This window comes from Megalobrama amblycephala, linkage group LG19, assembly GCF_018812025.1.
Source record: "Megalobrama amblycephala isolate DHTTF-2021 linkage group LG19, ASM1881202v1, whole genome shotgun sequence".
Lineage (NCBI taxonomy): Eukaryota > Metazoa > Chordata > Actinopteri > Cypriniformes > Xenocyprididae > Megalobrama > Megalobrama amblycephala.
The window spans coordinates 19,385,773-19,404,935 of record NC_063062.1 but is presented as its reverse complement, the minus strand read 5'-3'; the positions used below and the strand labels follow the sequence as shown (position 1 = coordinate 19,404,935).

The 19,163-nt window shown below is 35.1% G+C and overlaps 1 protein-coding gene across 2 annotated transcripts in view; it reads right to left on the bottom strand.

Annotated features, from left to right (window-relative positions):
* The window catches only part of ptprq (protein tyrosine phosphatase receptor type Q), a 93,785-nt gene that overhangs the window by 6,843 nt on the left and 67,779 nt on the right, over nucleotides 1-19,163 (bottom strand). For both annotated transcript variants that reach the window (XM_048168058.1, XM_048168059.1), the window contains 14 exons: nucleotides 17,586-17,685; nucleotides 17,343-17,471; nucleotides 17,134-17,178; nucleotides 16,695-16,721; nucleotides 16,330-16,411; nucleotides 16,016-16,106; nucleotides 15,033-15,109; nucleotides 14,783-14,917; nucleotides 13,861-13,986; nucleotides 11,342-11,490; nucleotides 9,687-9,822; nucleotides 9,457-9,580; nucleotides 8,049-9,342; nucleotides 7,142-7,327 (listed from right to left, as the gene is read on the bottom strand). In XM_048168058.1, the coding sequence (XP_048024015.1) occupies nucleotides 9,305-9,342; nucleotides 9,457-9,580; nucleotides 9,687-9,822; nucleotides 11,342-11,490; nucleotides 13,861-13,986; nucleotides 14,783-14,917; nucleotides 15,033-15,109; nucleotides 16,016-16,106; nucleotides 16,330-16,411; nucleotides 16,695-16,721; nucleotides 17,134-17,178; nucleotides 17,343-17,471; nucleotides 17,586-17,685 (1,259 nt within the window). In that variant the 3' untranslated portion in view covers nucleotides 7,142-7,327; nucleotides 8,049-9,304. The remainder of the gene's footprint in view (nucleotides 1-7,141; nucleotides 7,328-8,048; nucleotides 9,343-9,456; nucleotides 9,581-9,686; nucleotides 9,823-11,341; nucleotides 11,491-13,860; nucleotides 13,987-14,782; nucleotides 14,918-15,032; nucleotides 15,110-16,015; nucleotides 16,107-16,329; nucleotides 16,412-16,694; nucleotides 16,722-17,133; nucleotides 17,179-17,342; nucleotides 17,472-17,585; nucleotides 17,686-19,163) is intronic.

Below are 19,163 nucleotides of genomic sequence, written 5' to 3'. Positions count from 1 at the left end.
AGATTCCAATCGGATACAAAAAAATCAGATTTGGACTGACAGTGTAAACGTAGCCCCTGAGAGCCGTTCACCTCATACCTAGCAAGGGTGTTGACTGAGCTCCATTAACCCTTTAAAACATTTGGACAATCGGCTCTTGACTTGTGCCTTCCTACAAAAGTATCCTTTGAAAAGCACATTTGAATTGCTAATCTGCATTGAAATTAGGGGTGCAACGGTTCAGATTACTCACGGTTTTAGGCTCACGGTTTCGGTACCGTTCGGTATGTCAAATAAAAATAAAGAAAATAAGAACAAATAATCAAACAGCACAAATAAATTCAGTAAAGCAAAAATACAAATAAAGCTTTTCAGGTTTTTCATGTATCCATTTTTAAGGTACAGAAATTGAATTAAGTAGCTAATAAAATGTAAAACAACATTGTATGTAATCTTCACTTAATAATTCATAATGATTGATCTTTATTTAATTTATACAGTTACTATTCAGTCAAGAGCAATGAGTGATTTCCTTGTCTTTTTTTGTTTGATTAACATTAAAAACACATTCAGACAGCAGCAATGCAAGGGCTCTTTAAGACATAATACAGTAATCAGTACACTGATACTGAACACATGCGTTCTTTCTCGAGTGTATAAGTCAAAGACTATAGAATAATACAAGACGTGTCACTCGTATTCTTTTGAATGGGAGAAAGTGTAATGCGCAATATGGCGCAATAAGTCCCGCCTTCTAAATAAGAGCCAATCGCCGACTGGTAAAGTCCTCGCGTCACTTCAGCGGCCGTTAGAATCACCGGTTTCTATAGAAACAGTCAGACGCGCGCCTCCGAAGAGACGCGCATTTAGGTCTGCGCATGCGCATTAGCTTGATCCAGCCTGAAAAACACAGTTTTTTTGTCATGATTCGAGCATTTAGAAACTAAATTTATGAGCCGGTTGTTGTTAGATTTCATTGTTGATTTCAAATATGAAATTTAATTGTAAGGTTGGCGAACAGTTTTGGAGAATTTGATGTTTCCCCATTCAAAGAGATTGCATGATGCCCAGGATGCCGTTTCAAAGATGGCCGCCGAGTGAAATGATTTGTCTTAAAGGGACTTTGTATAAGTTCACTTAAGACAAAACTGACAATGCTTGCTAGGATTCTCGCCAAGACGGGCATGTTGACATAATTTTGTGTGAATTTGTCCGTTCAAGCACAAGACTTGAAAGAGACCTCAATATTTGCACGCTGTACAGCGCTTCCGCGTGCGCGCTTCGGATGAGTGCACAAATCTTCTCAGCGCCTTGCACTCGAATGTTTAAATTGGCATCGCTTAAATTAGTTTAGTTTAAAAGCAGATAGCAACGTGTGCTGTTCAGGTCTCACCTGTGCTCGCGCGCTATCAACAGTGGCGTGTTTAGGTTATTGGGGGCCCTAAGCAAACCTCCAGGAGGGGGCCCCGTGATCGTGTTCCTGGGGGTTTATCAGCTTGTAAATTTTCAATGCACATTGAAGAGTGCAGGTTGCCACTATTATTAACAATAATGGAAAGATGAGGCTTATCAGTATGTCACAATATCACCCTGTTTGGACTTTGTTTTCTGTTTTGCATAATTTCCTGCCAGTATGTCATCATAGTTATGCATTTTGATTCACAAGCTTGCAATTTTGGATATACTGTATATCAGTTACAGTACATGGCAAATTTTCTCAAGAAAAACAAATCTCTCAACTAATGCTGTAAATACATGGGAATCAGTTGGTACTACATTAATATTGAAGGTTAAAATTAACTGATTTGTATACAAACTTGCAGTAAATTACACTTAAGGAAATTTTTATAATAATAAAGTTGGTAGGCCTACTAACTTTAAAATTATTTCTACTCCAATTCGTTTTTTGAAATATAAACATTTAAATAGTGGCAGTCAACTTGATGGATTTTTCAAACATGCATTATATAATAAATAGCATTAAAAAATATAATTAATATGTAATATGGTACATATATTAAGCTAAATGCTCCTCTCTAGAGTTCATTTTTCTTGCTGACTAACGAGTTTATGGTCATGATAAATATGTTTGTTCTGAGGTAAATGTGTCGTTACGTTTGTTTGTTTACCAGCGTTTTTATTAACATCTTTCCGCGTTTGAAACAATGATTGAGCGCGATTACACGAGACATGATATGGATTTTGATAAGTTGAACTGTATCTTTTAACACACCTTTAGTTGTTCATTCATGTATATTTCGCGCTGTAACTGGTATTAAAGCGGAGGAGAGGATCAGTTCACGTGCGCGTCAGGCTGCCGCTTCTCTTGAACTGAGGCGTTACGATCTGTCACGGCACGTTATAGAGCGCCAAATCTGTATCCTCGCGCTTTTTAAAGCGGGTATATGCAACTGTATATGCAAATCCTTGGCCTTTCCCAGTGGATATACGGCACCACCAAGCCCGCGGGGCCCCACGCAATTGCGTGCTTTGCGTGGTGGATAAACACGCTACTGGCTATCAACACGCGGGTAATGACGGCGTAAATGACTGGTCATATAAAGCATATGGCACTCGCATTGAACAAAGTTTAGGGGAAGCCAGAATGCGCATCGACAGAAACATACATTAGCCTAACTCTGTTTGTCTGTTTTATTTATTTTCTACAAACCATATTATAGATGCGTATGCGTCATCAGATTTGAGATGAACCGCGGTGCAAGCGCGTGCCGAACCGAGTGTGCAGAACGGTACGGTTCAATTATTTTTTTTTTTTTTTTTTTTTTTTTTTTTACCGAGAACCGTTTCACCCCTAGTTGAAATATGCATATAATTTTCTACAAATTCTTATTGGTTATCAAAGGGTGTGGTTTACTTATCCAAATAAGGTATTTACATCATTAACAAACTGTTGAAAAATGTTAGTTCATTTTCAAATAGTCAGAAATGACTATTTTTATTTTATTGATATATTTTTTTCACATATATATATATATATATATACATTTGAATGTACATCAAGTAGCCTATTGATCTGTTCGGCATTATATCATGTTTGTAAATGAGTAGGCTATAAATTAAATTTTAAGTGTATAAAAGTGTTTTCAAATGTTATTTTCACTTTGTTAAAGGATATTTACAACATATTTTTAGAGCGACACAAAGCAAAAAATATAAAATTTGAAAGAGGGTGGTGAGATGGTTTACTAACTAGAGCCAGGGGCCGGCTTTAACCCAGCTAATCATCTCAAATCAACCTGTTTATTTTGTCCGGTCCTATAGAGCGACTCTGTAGCTTGTTACTGTGATCAAGCCTGGTGCTCAGGTAGCTTCATGTGAAAACCAGGTGCACATCAAACCTCTGAGAAAATATCAAATGTTGTATACTACAAGGCTATGACTGAGAAATTGTATATTTTTAAAAAAAACTTATCACTTAAAATGTTTATTAAAATAATATATTAAAATCTTTTTTTGGGGGGAGGGGGGGGGTGGCATTTGTGTTTTAAAAAGATCTGGTGGATTATGTTTGTGTTTGCCACTTAGATTTCACATTTTCTGTATTGCATGTCATAAGAGATTCATATGTTTATGTGCAGATCTTTAAAGAGCTTTTATCTGGAGTATATTGACACTAATATTTATGTTACTGTTTTCTTTGCTTGGTTTTTGAATCACAAAACTAGTTTTTAATTACAAGTGTATCTGTTTTTTTTTTCCAAGGCATTATTGGAAATGATGTCATTCTGTGCTTAGACGCAGGAATTACAGAAAAGCAGCAAAAAAATGTATTTATAAATCTATTTATTTATACAGAGTAGAGAATGAAAAGCTTTATTGTATAATTTGCACAGCTGTTTATTCATTAAGATGCGCTGATCCAATACAGTCTTTTCTTCATGTACACCTGCTCTGACATGTTTCTGGGACAATTCAAATCATGTACGCTCCTCTACCACGCACCATGACGAGTCAGAAGCTGTTAATTTTCTAGGTTAAATTAGTACGTAGCAACATATTTGTTTGTAAGTACATGCCGACACATTTAAACCCAGCGAGGGGCCGTATTCTGACTGTGAAGTTGTGAACATGCACTGCATTTTTGTAAAAATGCACCATAAACTCCATCCTAGAGTCCATAGTTTCAGTCTAATGTGAAATTCTTGACTCAAATTCTATCCCAGAAGTTCATTATAAAAAAAGAGAAGCTAAAAATATGTCTTCAAAAGAAGTCAATGCTGAAATTCATGTATAACTCATCAAAATATGGCCTTGTGATGGTCAATGCAGTGGTCCCATCTATAAGGTTTTTACGATTTATATTTATATTGAGCACTGTTATGAAGTTTTATATAGTGTAAAAACACTTGATACGCTCACATTCATATCCTGTATATGCAATGTCACTCAATCATATCTCAACAATCATTAAACGTGCAGAAAACAGAAAAACTTGTGTGTGTTTGTGTTTCAGTATTTGTACTTATAAACTCGTCAATTTATCATGATGGTATTAAAGACAGCGATCAGAGGCCTGTTAAATAATACAGTAAATCTATTGTTCAGCTAGGCTTTCTCAAATACTATTGACTGCATATTGGTTAAACTTGACATTCAAGAGTTTGCTCACTAATCAGTACTAATCAAAAACATTAGCATTTATTTACATGATTAAACATTATCAACTCCATTTATCAAAATCACTATTAGACATGAGATTAGTTGCAAAAATTTGAGAAAATCAAACACAAAAACAAAATATAGCTCCGAGCAGCAATTATTGGGTTCAAGCTTTAAGGCCTTTAAGCACATGCATAAAAAGGTATAATGTTTTAATTAGCAAGCCTGTAATCATCTCAATCGTAGATGTGTTTTTTGAAATAATCTCCAATATTTAACAAACGATACGGCGGTCATAGAGGCATAGAGTTGCTCGGAATGAGGAGTTATATCATGTGGTATGAATGTTGTGGGCGTGTGCGAAAAATCGCATGATATACTATCCTTTAAGCACATGAAAATCGTGAAGGTGCCTCCCGGTGGCAGATTTCTTTAAAAGTTCTCACAGGCTTCAAGAGCCGTGAGTCAAACAGGCCCAGCGAGTTTTGGCCTCCATTAACCTTGTCCGATAGCTGCTCAAACTTCATTAGCCAACACCGGACGCATTTTTTAAGATATGCGAATGTCCTCAAAGGCAGTCTTGGCACCTTGGACAAAGACACTGCATGCCAATTTTCAAGTCAATCAGACTTCGGGTTGCATAGTTATAGCCATTTTTAAAAAAAAATCCATGGTAATAATAATGCCACCAAGTGGCCAGTTGACGCATCCTTTTTCATGCAACCACAGAATGAGCTCTTACGGTTTAGGAGTTATGATTACAATTTTGTACTTTTGACCTCTGTAGTACCCCCATCAGGCCGAGCCTTGGTAACGTAGACAGTGTGAGTACTGCACGTCCTGATATTGCTGAGTTAGATGCGTTCCTGGGTCAACATATTTTGTTCATCCTGGAACAACATTCTAGTCCGAATATTTAGTCTTAACCCTATTCCTACCCCTAAACCTAACCCTACCCATAAGTTATCCCAAAAATCAGAGGGAAATTATTGATGAATAACACCGATGTAAAAGCACCAATTCATGATTTTAAGCCTAAACTTGACATAATCTGTAAACTTGTCCCTCAAATCTGATTGGTTGATTTGAATGTTGTTCCAGGATCAACAAAAATGTTTACCCAGGAACATGTTGAACTCAGCAATATCAGGTTATGCATGAGGGCAACAAGCCCTCAAAGTTTCAAGTCTCTACAACTTTTTTTTTTTTTTTTTAAATAAAACAATATCAAACATGTATAGAATTAATTTGTCCAGCAAGGATGCATTAAATTGGTCAAAAGTGGCAGTAAAGACATTTATATTTTTACAAAAGATTTTAAATAAATGCTGTTCTGTTCTATTTTCATCAAAGAATCCTAAAAATGTATCAGTTTCCACAAAAATATGAATAAGCCCAACTATTTTCAACATTGATAATAATGAGAAATGTTTCTTGAGCAGCAAATTATCTTACCGACCCCAAACTTTTGAACTGTAGTACTTTCTTACTCAAAGTCAAAGGTGCCGTAGAACGTCTTTTTAAAAGATGTAATATAAGTCTAAGGTGTCCCCTGAATGTGTCTGTGAAATTTCAGATCAAAATACCCCATAGATTTTTTTAATTAATTTTTTTAACTGCCTATTTTGGGGCATCATTAAATATGAGCCGATTCAGGCTGCGGCCCCTTTAATTGCTCGCGCTCTCCGCCCCCCTCCTGAGCTCTTGACTCTATCATTGCATAAACAAAGATCACACAGCTAATATAACCCTCAAAATTGTTCTTTACAAAGTGCTCGTCATGCAGCATGTAAAATCACGTAAGTACAGTGTTTATTTGGATGTTTACATTTGATTCTGAATGAGTCTGATAGTGCTCCGTGGCTAAAGCTAACATTACACACTGTTGGAGACACACTCATAAAGAATAAAGTTGTGTTTATGAATTATATTATACAGACTGCAACTGTTTAAAAAATGAAAATAATGACAATCTTGTCTCCGTGAATACAGTAAGAAACTATGGTAACTTTAACCAAATTTAACAGTACATTAGCAACATGCTAACGAAAGGCAATTTACAAATATCACTAAAAATATCATGATATCATGGATCATGTCAGTTATTATTGCTCCATTTGCCATTTTTCGCTATTGTCCTTGCTTGCTTACCTAGTCTGATGATTCAGCTGTGCACAGATCCAGATGTTCTGCCCTTGTCTAATGCTTGAACATGGACTGGCATGTGCAAATATTGGGGGCGTACACATTAATGATCCCGACTGTTACGTAACAGTCTGTGTTATGTTGAGATTCACCTGTTTTCTGGAGGTCTTTTAAACAAATGAGATTTATATAAGGAGGAGGAAACAATGGTGTTTCAGACTCACTGTATGTCATTTCCATGTAGTGAACTCTTATTTAACTATGCCAAGATAAATTCAATTTTTAATTCTAGGGCACCTTTAAAAAATGTAAAATAGATGTACACATGTGCTCTCATATCAGTTCAGTTATTAATTACAGGACTTGTTTCTTATTGTACCCCAAACATCCCCTATACCTGAACAGTCCTCTCAATAGAGGACCTTGTGTTCTCCCAGCATCCCTTTGTTTCGACAGCAAGCTTTAGTGCTGCTCTCCAGGGTCCTGAATTGCTGCTTTCACACTGGATGCTCTCTCACTCTTCAAAGCAACCATACAGAGAATGAGAGTCCTTGCACTCTGGGATGTCTACGAAATTGAGCTCCTGTAATCATTTCAACAATCAGACATTTTGAAAACCTCAAGTATAGTTTTTTTTTTTTAAACATTATTAACACCAGACAATTTCCATTACTGTAACCATTTAAAAAGATTTCATTTAACCACTCTAACCACATTCCAAACCTATAACTTTCGTTCATCCGTTCATCACAAAAGGTGAATTTCTGACAAAAACTGAGCTCAACCTTTTTAGTACATATAAGGAGAATGAGGACCGGTAACTGTAAAGATCCAAATTGACAAAAACACCATTAAAGTTTTAAAGTATCATAAAAATATCTTAAAAGTACTCCACACAACTCATGGACTATATTCTGAAGTCACAGTATGATAGCTTTGTGTGAAGAACAGATCATAATTTAACTATTTAGTGAAAACCATGACTAAACCATGTCAAAATATCTGCAGTAATCTTCAGAAGAAAAAAAACAACATTTATATATTTATTTCAAAACACAAATACGGTTGATTTCCAAATATACACACAACAAATTCGTATGTCATCTCCAGACACACATTTGGCTTAATAATTTACACAAAAGATAGATAACTTCTGAAAGAGCTTTACAATTTTGTGAGATAAATCTTGGTTTGCTCTCAATCAGTACCTGTGTTACACGAACAAATGAAGCAAAACAAGACAAATGAACGACGTGACAAGTTATTATTTACAAATGAATGAACATGTAACGTTAGTGTGTTACCTTACTCTGCCCCAGCTTTAGCATGAGTTAACAGAAGGTTGAAGTAATGTCTAAAAAGCACCACAGTTTGAAACTTCAGAGACAATGATGGAGAAGAGATGCTGTGAGAAAGATCCTTCTTTTAAACTTCAGTTATTGCTTAGAAAAACATTAGTCATAGATATACACGACACAACTTCCGTATGAAACAATAAGTGCAATTTTTCCCCATTTGTGGGTAAATATAATTCATGTCAGGCCTCTCAAACTATCTAATGTCCCATTTACACCACCTTCCAAACGATAACGACGCGGTGGAATATTTCTGTAATCACGGTCAGGGCGGGTTTTTTTCTAGCGGATAAACGATAAAATATTGACAGCCAATCAAAATCCACCCGGCCGTAAAGCGCGCGCTGCCTGCGATTAACTTCACATAACGTAAGTTACGTAACTGTAAATCACGCACATTAGGCCTACTTAAAGCGGCAGACTATATAACTCATAATTATTAACATTATTTTCCGTTGATATGGACGCTAAAATAAATAGTTGTAGTAAAATAGTCTTTCAGAATTATAAAACATTAACAGATATTCAAAATTCATGCCATTTTAAAGAGCACACTATGTTCACAGAAGGTAACTGGAGCGCGCGCTAATAAACAATGTTATTTTCCGTTGACCTGTGAACATTTTAGTTTACAGTCATTTACATTCTTGGAGTGAGGAAGACTAAAAGGAGGGGTATGTTCACGTTCTATGTGAATAAAAATACTCTTCTGCTTAAATGATCTCATAATTTGTCCCCCGCCCCCCAAAAAATCATTTTGGAACCAGAATCATTAGATTTGTAATGACTCTCAACTCTAATAACTGCGTTTAAAATACATTTGACTACAGGACATAAGAAAAACTTAGTTTCTTCCTACTGCTGAATATTCTTTCTCCAGAACATAGTCTATATAATTTTGGAGTTTGATCCATTTTGATTCCATAAGTAGTGTACCATATTCTACAGTAGGTAGAGATAAAATAATTACAGAAGTTGGACAAGAACTACGAGAAAAACTTTGATGGATGAGAGTGTCTCCTGGATGTAAATGAGAGATTGTGAGTCAGAGTCGATCCATTTAGGAGAGAATATTTGAGTTTGCTTCTGAATCCTCATTTTATCCTTTGCTCAGTGTTTGGCCTCAGGGTCCAAAGTCCCAGCGTCTGTGTATGGATTTCATAAGTCTCCATGTCTCCTCCCAACAGATTGACAGAGTGTCCCTGTTACATTGTCGTCTCTTCCCACTCCAGTTCTACATCACCTGAGAGAACAAACGTGACAAAATACAGTTCCATCAAGACAAAACAAAAGAATGATCTTTAACCACCAGCCTTCACCATAGTGCACAAGTCAGTGATTGTGGGATATGTTTTACCCTCCATCGCATCCAGCGAGTCCATCTTCTCCAGAGCGGAGTAATTTACAAACCAAATGGACTGACTGTTTCCTTTTGCGGACAGCAGATCCAGAGTGCTTTGATGCAGAAACATGTACTGAGCCTGAGAGAAAGGCAGATATCAACATCTGAAAATGATCATCTCTCACTAGTCTACACAACTATTTTTGCAACATACAGTGAAATCTGTCAGTTTTTAATGGGTTTACCAGGTTTTGCACCATGCACATCCTCTCACTGCGCAGTTCTGCGACCAGGCCATATATATCCACAAAGTCATGATCCCTCATATGCTGAATGAGATGATCCAGGGCTATAAACACCCCAGTCCTGCCCACACCAGCACTGCACATATAGACATTAGATACATGATACACACGGTAATATTAATAAACATCTTACACTACAACCATAAAAAACTTTTTTTTTTTACTTGAAATAAAATAAACGCTAACCGAAATACAAAAGAAAAAAAGCCGCTTTATTTCTGGTAGTTGCTGAGGAAACATTTTTTATTAAGTTTATTTTATTTTAATTTAGTGTACTAAAATTACGGAAGAGGATTAGGGCCAAGCAATAAAAAAAACAAATAAAACCATCTCGAGATTAAAGTTGTTAAATTTCGAGAAAAAACTCGTTAAATTTCAAGAAAAAAGTCGAGATAAAATGTTAAGAATAAACTCGTTAAATTACGAGAAAAAAACTCGTTAAATTTCAAGAAAAAAGTCGAGATAAAATGTTAAGAATAAACTCGTTAAATTACGAGAAAAAAACTCGTTAAATTTCAAGAAAAAAGTCGAGATAAAATGTTAAGAATAAACTCGTTAAATTACGAGAAAAAAACTCGTTAAATTTCAAGAAAAAAGTCGAGATAAAATGTTAAGAATAAACTCGTTAAATTACGAGAAAAAAACTCGTTAAATTTCAAGAAAAAAGGTGAGATAAAATGTTAAGAATAAACTCGTTAAATTACGAGAAAAAAACTCGTTAAATTTCAAGAAAAAAGTCGAGATAAAATGTTAAGAATAAACTCGTTAAATTACGAGAAAAAAAACTCGTTAAATTTCAAGAAAAAAGTCGAGATAAAATGTTAAGAATAAACTCATTAAATTACAAGAAAAAAACTCGTTAAATTTCAAGAAAAAAGTCGTTAAATTAGGAGAACAAATTCGTTAAATTATGAGAAAAATGTTGTTAAATTTCGAGAAAAAAGTCGAGATAAAATGTTGAGAATAAACTCATTAAATTATGAAAAAAGTCGTTAAATTACGAGAACAAATTCGTTAAATTACGAATTTGTTCTCATAATTTAACGATTTTTTTCTCGTAATTTAATGTGTAATGTGTAATTTTAATCTCGATCTCAAAGAGAGCTAGTTCAAGATGAGCATTTATGGTTAATAATATTGTTAATTTTTTTTTTTTAGAAAATGAGCGATGGTTTCTCTAGATAAGACCCTTATTCCTCGTCTGGGATCGTGTAGAACGTTTTGAAGCTGCAATGAAACTGTAATTTTGACCTTCAACCATTTGGGCTCCATTGAAGTCCACTATATGGAGAAAAATCCTGAAATGTTTTCATCAAAAACCTTAATTTCTTTTCAACTGAAGAAAGAAAGACATGAACATCTTGAATGACATGGGGGTTAGTAAATTATCAGGAAATTTTAATTTGAAAGTGAACTAATCCTTTAACTAATGTTAACAAATGAACCTTATTGTAAATTGTTACCACTTTTTCTTTTACTCTGAGGCAAAACTGGCTTCCATGCAGTGTGAAACAGCTCAAACATAAACATGGAAGCACACTGTAGAGAAAATCTTCAAGACCTCCTGTTAAGGTAATTTGGCAGATAGCACACACCTGCAGTGGACCACGATGGTTGTGTTGTCATGGGCTCTGTTGGAGCGAACCGCTTTGACAAACTGGATGAGTGTGGAGCTGGACTCTGGAACGCCATGTTCTGGCCATGAGGTGTAGTTGAAATGATGAACAATCATGTAGTTGCCATGCTGGAGAGAGAAAGAGAGAGAGAGGAAGGGCTAAATGTGTCCTTGGTGACTAATTATCAATCCATCTAACCACCCACATCTGTGTGTGTATGTGTTATTGTGCATTGTTAATACTCAGAGTAAGGCCACAAACATACTCAAGTATGCATACGCAGACCCAAATACTCAATCAACACATGAGAGTGTGCGGTCCCATGGTACATACATTTCTGTGGCAGTAAAAAAAACTCATTACCCATGGGCAACAGATTTTCTTTAAATTAAAATGGGTGTCATTTAACTGGATGTAAATGTAACCAGCTTGCAATAAACATGTCTGCAAATATTACTAACTTGCTCAACAAGATTGCCTTGAAGGGGATGTACAATGCCCCTTTTACAAGATGTAATATAAGTCTCTGGTGTCCCCAAAATGTGTCTGTGAAGTTTCAGCTCAGAATACCCCACAGATCATTTATTATAGCTTGTCAAATTTTCCCCTATTTGGGTGTGAGCAAAAACACACAGTTTTTGTGTGTGTCCCTTTAAATGCAAATGAGCTGCTTTCCAGAAGAGGGCGGAGCTATAACAGCTTGCGCTTCAGTTGCTCAACAACAACAAAGCTGGAGAATCTCACGCAGCCAAAATGATGATTGTCAGTAACGGTGTTCAACCTTACATTGTTCAAACTGGAGTCAAACACTGATGGAGAGAATGGTTTGTGGATAAATTTATGTAGTTGCTGTGGAGTTGATTCAACTCATCGACTAGCATGCGCCAGAGATGGGCACTCGAGTCATTTTAACAGACTTCAGACTCGGACTCGGACTCGACCTGAAATGACTTCAGACTTGACTCGACTCGGCACAAAAGACTCTGAATATTTTAAAAACGACTCAAGTCTTTTACCCTTAACTACTGATATAATAAAGAAAGAATTTGTGTTGTGTTTAAATGTTTTTATAATATCTGCGTAACATATATTTTCCTTACGTGTCGTGGTAGATTGGACTCTTGCCATAGAATTTGATTACGTATGTCTGTGCGCATAAACTCCGAAATGTCATAATAAGAGTCCCATGCAACCGTGCCATATGTTCTTTCGTTTGTTTATTATCACGTCAGATCAGCTAGACGCACAGAATGTGGGAAAACAATTAAAGACATCGCATCCACAAAGGTTAGTCACATTAACACAACTAACTATTATACTGTGGTGAAGCTGCATGGCTCATTTGAATTGCCAGCCTGTTAAAATATGAACAAAAAATCTAGACTTTAAACCTAGCACTACGTTTTATCAATCTTCGTATTATTTGCAGCTTTTCTATTTCTTAATGTGTGTCCATAAGAGAGAGAGATAGAAAGAGATGTTAATCCATTTATTACTTAAAGCTCATATTTTAACGTATCACAATCAGCATGTGTAGAGTTTTCTATTGACATTCTTAAACATTCCGAAGTTTGATATTTTCTGATAATCACTGTCGTCAATAACAACGAAGCTGTATAACAAACAGCTGTATAACAAACCGTGACTCACTGGCGCCATCTTGTGTCCGTTTAGCGACTATTGAAAATGACTACTCGTGTTGCCAGGACGACTGTTTTGTACATTGTAATGGATTATAAAGCAAAAAACTGGATGTACATTATCCCTTACATCATAGGACCTTAATTTCAAATAAAACAGATTAGAAAGATCATATAATTTTTCTATATAATACAACTAGGATAAACTAGGATTTGATTATGAGAATGTTTTTTTTTTTTTTTTTTTTTTAATGACTCGAGACTCGACTCGGACTCGTGACAAAAGACTCCAGACTTGACTAAGACTCCAGTGATAAAGACTTCAGACTTGACTCGGACTCCAGCTTAAAGACTTCAGACTTGACTCGGACTCCAGATAAAAGACTCGTGAACATCTCTGGCATGCGCCGTCATGTTAATCTTTTGTGCATATCCACCCTTATATTAACCCTCGTTTTTGAAGCAGTCCAGCGTAAAATGACGGCATGGCAACAGCACTCTACTACAACAACTCTTCCCTTCTCTAAAGCAGCCCAACATGGCCTCACCCCCTTTGTTGCGTGTTCTCTTGTGCAGGGTTTATGTCAATTTCAGGGTTAGTGATGTCACCAACCCTGGAAGAAGCTTGTTGTAGTCCTTAAAAAGCAAATTCTTTAAAAGAAAATATCTCCCTTTGCATTGAACTTTGAGCGTCGTAACTTTGCAGATGTTGTTTATGCTAACTAAAGTTTAAAAAACTTGAAATCATAATCAACCACCAGTTTAAACTGTTGCTCTTCTATGACAGAGGTTGAACTGAAAGATAAAAATGATAATGTAAAGGCAATGCTGACAATGCAAAGATGAACATCGTTTTACCCTCTCCACTCTGAGTGCCCGGACTGTCCAATCAGGGCGCACGTCCTCTGTGAGTTTAGTGATTATGATGTCAGCAAAAACAGTGACGGGTTTATTGTCCTCTGGCCAGTACTGATGGCAACGGATCTGAAACATACAACCACATTACTTGTACAGTTTACTATTATAACGCATATATATTTCAGCAGATCACTGCCAAACTTTCAAATTTTTTTAATTGTGTTTTAGTAGTGTTCTGGATGTAAATAAATTCATATAGACTTTCAATGAGGTAAAATGAATTTAATATGATATAAAGTCTGAAGTAATTAACAGTATCTATTACATATTAGGCAAACAGTGCAAAAAGAAAATGTGAGAAAAAAATAAAAATAACTTAAATAAATACATTAATATATTAAATCTGATATTATTACTGTTTTGATGTAGACTGACTGGAAATCATGAGATTAAATTACAATTATTTAATTCTATTAATAGTCATGGGTTTTAAATTTCTCTTAAAGGTTTATACATCAAACAACACTGTAATTAATAGAAATTAAATATTTTCCAGAGAATATTTTATACATATTTAGAATATTTATATTTGTCACTATATAAATGGGGTTTATACATTAAATAAATATATAAATGTTTATATTTATCAGTATAAATGAGTATATATTTTGTATAAAATATGTTTAAAATCCATATACAGTGAAAAATATAAATATTATAAATATATCTGCCTTTATATTTTACCAAGGAAGTGTCTTGCAAAGAGATTATGATATTTGTGGGTCCGTGGCATCAAAACTACGCATATGAGGGATAGACTGTAAAACCCTTATATAGAATTTTAGCGATTATAAACTGTACAAGAGTATATACAATCATAAATCTAATGGCTACATTGTTTTGTTAAAACACACATACACACCCTGCCCTTCTCAAAGCATTGAGTGAGCATGACAATAGTTTTGGTCCCCGTCTCCCAAATCATCCTCCAGAAGTCTGCGACGGTACTAGGCAGAGGACCCTGAGTTGCTATAAACTCATTAGGACACAGATAGCCCTGAGAAACAGAGACAAGACACAAAACAAAATAGGAGCTTAGGCCAATTCAATTAAAGTTGTGCCGCAGAGTAAAAGAGAGACAGCTGATATGTGGGCTGCTCTCGAGCGCTTACAGAGACGAAGCTGGCATTGATGTAGTCAGACCCCGGCATTCCTGGCTCAGACAGTAACTTCACTCGGTTGTTGTTATCTAAAAAAGACATGTTAAAATATGTGTTAACAATGTTTGTATAAAGAAAGCTTAGTACGTTTTAAAGAAATGGTTATCTCAGAAATTAAAATTCTTACACTCATGTAGTTCAGAACCTTCATGACTTTCATGGAACAAAAATAAATTATTCTGAGTAACAGTGATGCTCTTTTCCATATAGCATAAAGTATTGCGCATCCCAGATAACAAAAGAGCTTCATAAAAACAACTATAAAAGTAGTCAATATGACTCTTCAATGCAATCCAATTTTTCTAAAGCCATATGATAACTCATTTGCAGTAGCTAGTATTTGTATATTTAAATTTGAGAGCTATGATATGACTTGAGAAGACTATATACACTACCATTCAAAACATTTTGAAAGAAACTAATACTTTTATTCAGCAAGGACGCAAAAGTGACAGTAAAGACTTTTACATTCTTACAAAAGATATATATATTTTCAACATTGGTAATAATAAGAAATGTTTCTTGAGCACCAAATTGGCATATTACAATGATTTCTTCAATAATTCAGCTTTGAATCACAGGAATAAATTACATTTTGAAATATATTCAAAAAGATAACAGTAATAATATTTCACAATATTACTGTATTTATCAAGTAAATGCAGATTTGGTGAGTTTAAGTGACAACAAATGGTCTTACCGACCCCAAACTTTGAATGGTTGTGTAGCACAAAAGTCACACAAAATACTTCTGAGGTGCTTTTATGTCCTTTTTGGAGCTTGACACCATGTGATCATTGTATTATTTCATTATATGGGATACTGCAGCGTTAACATTTTGTTAAACGTCTCCTTTTGTGTTGCACAGAACAAAGAAAGTCATACAGGCTTGAAAAAACTACTACACAATGACAGAATTAAAAAAAAAATCATACAGGGTTTAATGTTTGTGAAGCGATTTTTGGAGCGATTCCAGGGAAGGTCAGCGTCTGATGTGGCCAGATCCTGAAGCAACTTCGGCAACTCCTGAAACACAGAAGAAAAGGTCCAATTATGAAGCACACCAGGAAGAAAATTAATCAACCACGGAATACATTTTCCAAAATGACATACACCATTGAGCACATAACTCTACGTGCTCAATCAGAATGAAGTGTCACTGAAACTCATTTTACAGTTCACTGGTGCCTTCTTTCTCCCTCACCCACCTACACAGACACACAAACAAACATTTAATGCTAAAACTTACAGCGAACTCCTCCTGAAACTTGGCATTGTCATTGGCACAAAGATCTTCCACATGCTGAAGAAATGATTTCTTACTGATTGGCCTGCAAATGTGTTAGAGAGCGATAAACAGAATGAAAATACCCACAAAACCATAAATAATCATCAACTTTAGAATTATTACCACTACAGCAAGCATTACTTCTTCAGAACAGCTATCTTGTGACCTCTAAACAAACCACTAAAGAGCAGGTGGTTAAGGGTAATCATCTACAGTATCTTTGGGACTCAAATGTTTATTGAACAATAATAGACAAATAAATAAATAAGAAAAAAATTGGGAAATGAGGTAAATATCAATCAATCCATAAAGTCTCTTTCACTTACTTGAGAGATTTCCTGTAACTTAGCAGCCTGGAACATTAGACAGTAGAAAATTATTATGAAATTGGCCTTGGACTGAAAAATGAGGTTACTTATTCACTTCCAGTGATAAATAAGAAATGAATCTATGTGAAGTTCGCTACACGATCTAATTAGACGAAGACACACAAACATAAAACGAATCGGAGAGTCACTCTATGTGATCTTTCAGGCAGAAATACGTAGGGCAGAGCAGAACCACAGAGCAGGATTATGAAACCGAACAGCCCCAAATTATGGCAAGGCAGATCATTTACTCTGGCATATTCATTCATAATAAAACAGATTCAGCACCACAACAGCACAACATGCAACTGGGAAAATGAAAAGTTTCAATTTAAAATTAAAGAAAATACTGATACAGTCATGCATCAGCTAAATACCAACATCACTGCCTACTTACTGGATGACAAAAATCTCCTTCCTTCTAAAGAAAAAGGAGGAATACCTGAGAACAGAGGATAGTGAGTAAGTGTGTGAAGTGTATGAATGGATTAGTGAGAGTGAATTAATGAAAGAACGCATGAGTGAGTGAGTGAGTCAATAATAGATTTAGTGAGTCAGAGAGAGCAGACTAAGCACATGTAACTAAATCCCACTTTGATGTCTCACCGATTAATCTTGTCCTCTTTGAGCTCCAAGTCGGCCACTGCAATGAGCTGATCCAGCTTGAACTTTGTCTCGATAATCTCAGCCTCGCGTGGAGAGTACGTCCCACCTTCCTTCTGCCTGCGGTGGATCCTAGGATCGAAGAGAGTGAGTCTAGTTGTTAAACCAAGAAAAAAACTGAGGCTTTTTGGGAAATACTATTTGACTCTGTTGTTGAAACCCTATTTACAATAACAATCAACTTACCTCACAGATCCGTAAATAATCAGAATGAAAAACAATGCCAGGAAAAATGACAGCAGGACACCAAGAATGATCTGTTCATCTCTGGTCAGCAGGCGGTCATCTGAAATCAAAATCAATATTCATACACAGCAGAAGCAGTATTTGTTCACAATGAAATGTGTTGTTCTGCGAGCCCACCATTATAATTACATACAATACCATTCAAACGTTTGATGTCTAAAAGATTCTTTTTTTTTTTAAAGAAGTCTCTTATGCTCACCATTTATTTGATCAAAAATCCAGTAAAAATGTTAAAAATGTTATTTCAATTAAAAATAACTGTTTTCTACTTTAATATATTTTAAAATGTTATTTAATCCTGTGAGGCAAAGCTGATCATTACTCCAGTCTTTAGTGTCACATGATCCTTCAGAAATTACAGTTGTGCTGTTTAATATTTTTGTGGAAACAGATGAATAGAAAGTTCAAAAGAACATAATTTATTTCAAATAGAAATCTTTTGTAACATTATAAATGTATTTATTGTCACTTTCCATCAATTTAATGCATCCTTGCTCAATAAAAGTAGTAATTATAGGAGAAATGCTAATAAAAATACCACAAGGTAATATAATGATATTTCTATTTGAAATGTTTTGGGAAAAAATGTGTAATAAAAAGTATAGTACTAAAAAATAATAATATAAAGTTACAATTGCAAATTAAGGTGTGTACTAACATTTAAAGTCCTCCTGTAGTCAATAATTTTATCTCTTTAAACTCATCTTTGATCACCAAAATGACGTGAAAAAATGTCTTCATGACTTAAAATAGGCTTCATTTAGTATACGGGATCTATGAATATGCTAATTAGCCCTGCCTCCACTCACTCATGCAAGCTCGGTCAACTTACTGAGGTAAACGCTGCATAATGGTATCGCTCTTTACAACATCGGACACATAACGCTAATTAATATGATTAGACTTTTGCTTGACTATCAAACAGCTAATAATGTGTTGCTAATGTTACACGACAACCCTGCGTCAAAGCGGTTATAGTTAATGATATGCTAAATCCCGCCAGCACGTTGACATGATTGGTTACAAGGTTGTTTGTGATGTCACAGACACCAGCAATTTCAAACCGCTTTAGATCACTGCAGTTTTAAAGAGAAAATACTCAGCAATGGTGTTGACTTATGAATTTGCACATGGTTTGTCTTAAAGCATATTAAAAACACCACATAGACAAATAAACAACAATAAAAACTTGATTTTCACCACAGGGGGTCTTTAATAAAATACATTTAAAAGTAGCAATAAGCAATAAAATAAATAAATCAATTAATTAAGTTTACTGATTTTAAAACGTATATAGGAATAGTTTACCCAAAAATGAAAATATCAGAGGAAGTGACAATTTAATCACTGTTAATTCATTTCAAATCTGTATGACATTCTCGTTTTAATGGGACACAAAATATTTATATTACATATATTTATAGTAAACAATGACAGAATTTTTATTTTTGGGTGAACTACCCCTTTAACTGTAAGAATATCGCTATAGTATATACACAGTAAAATCCCCAGAGTTAA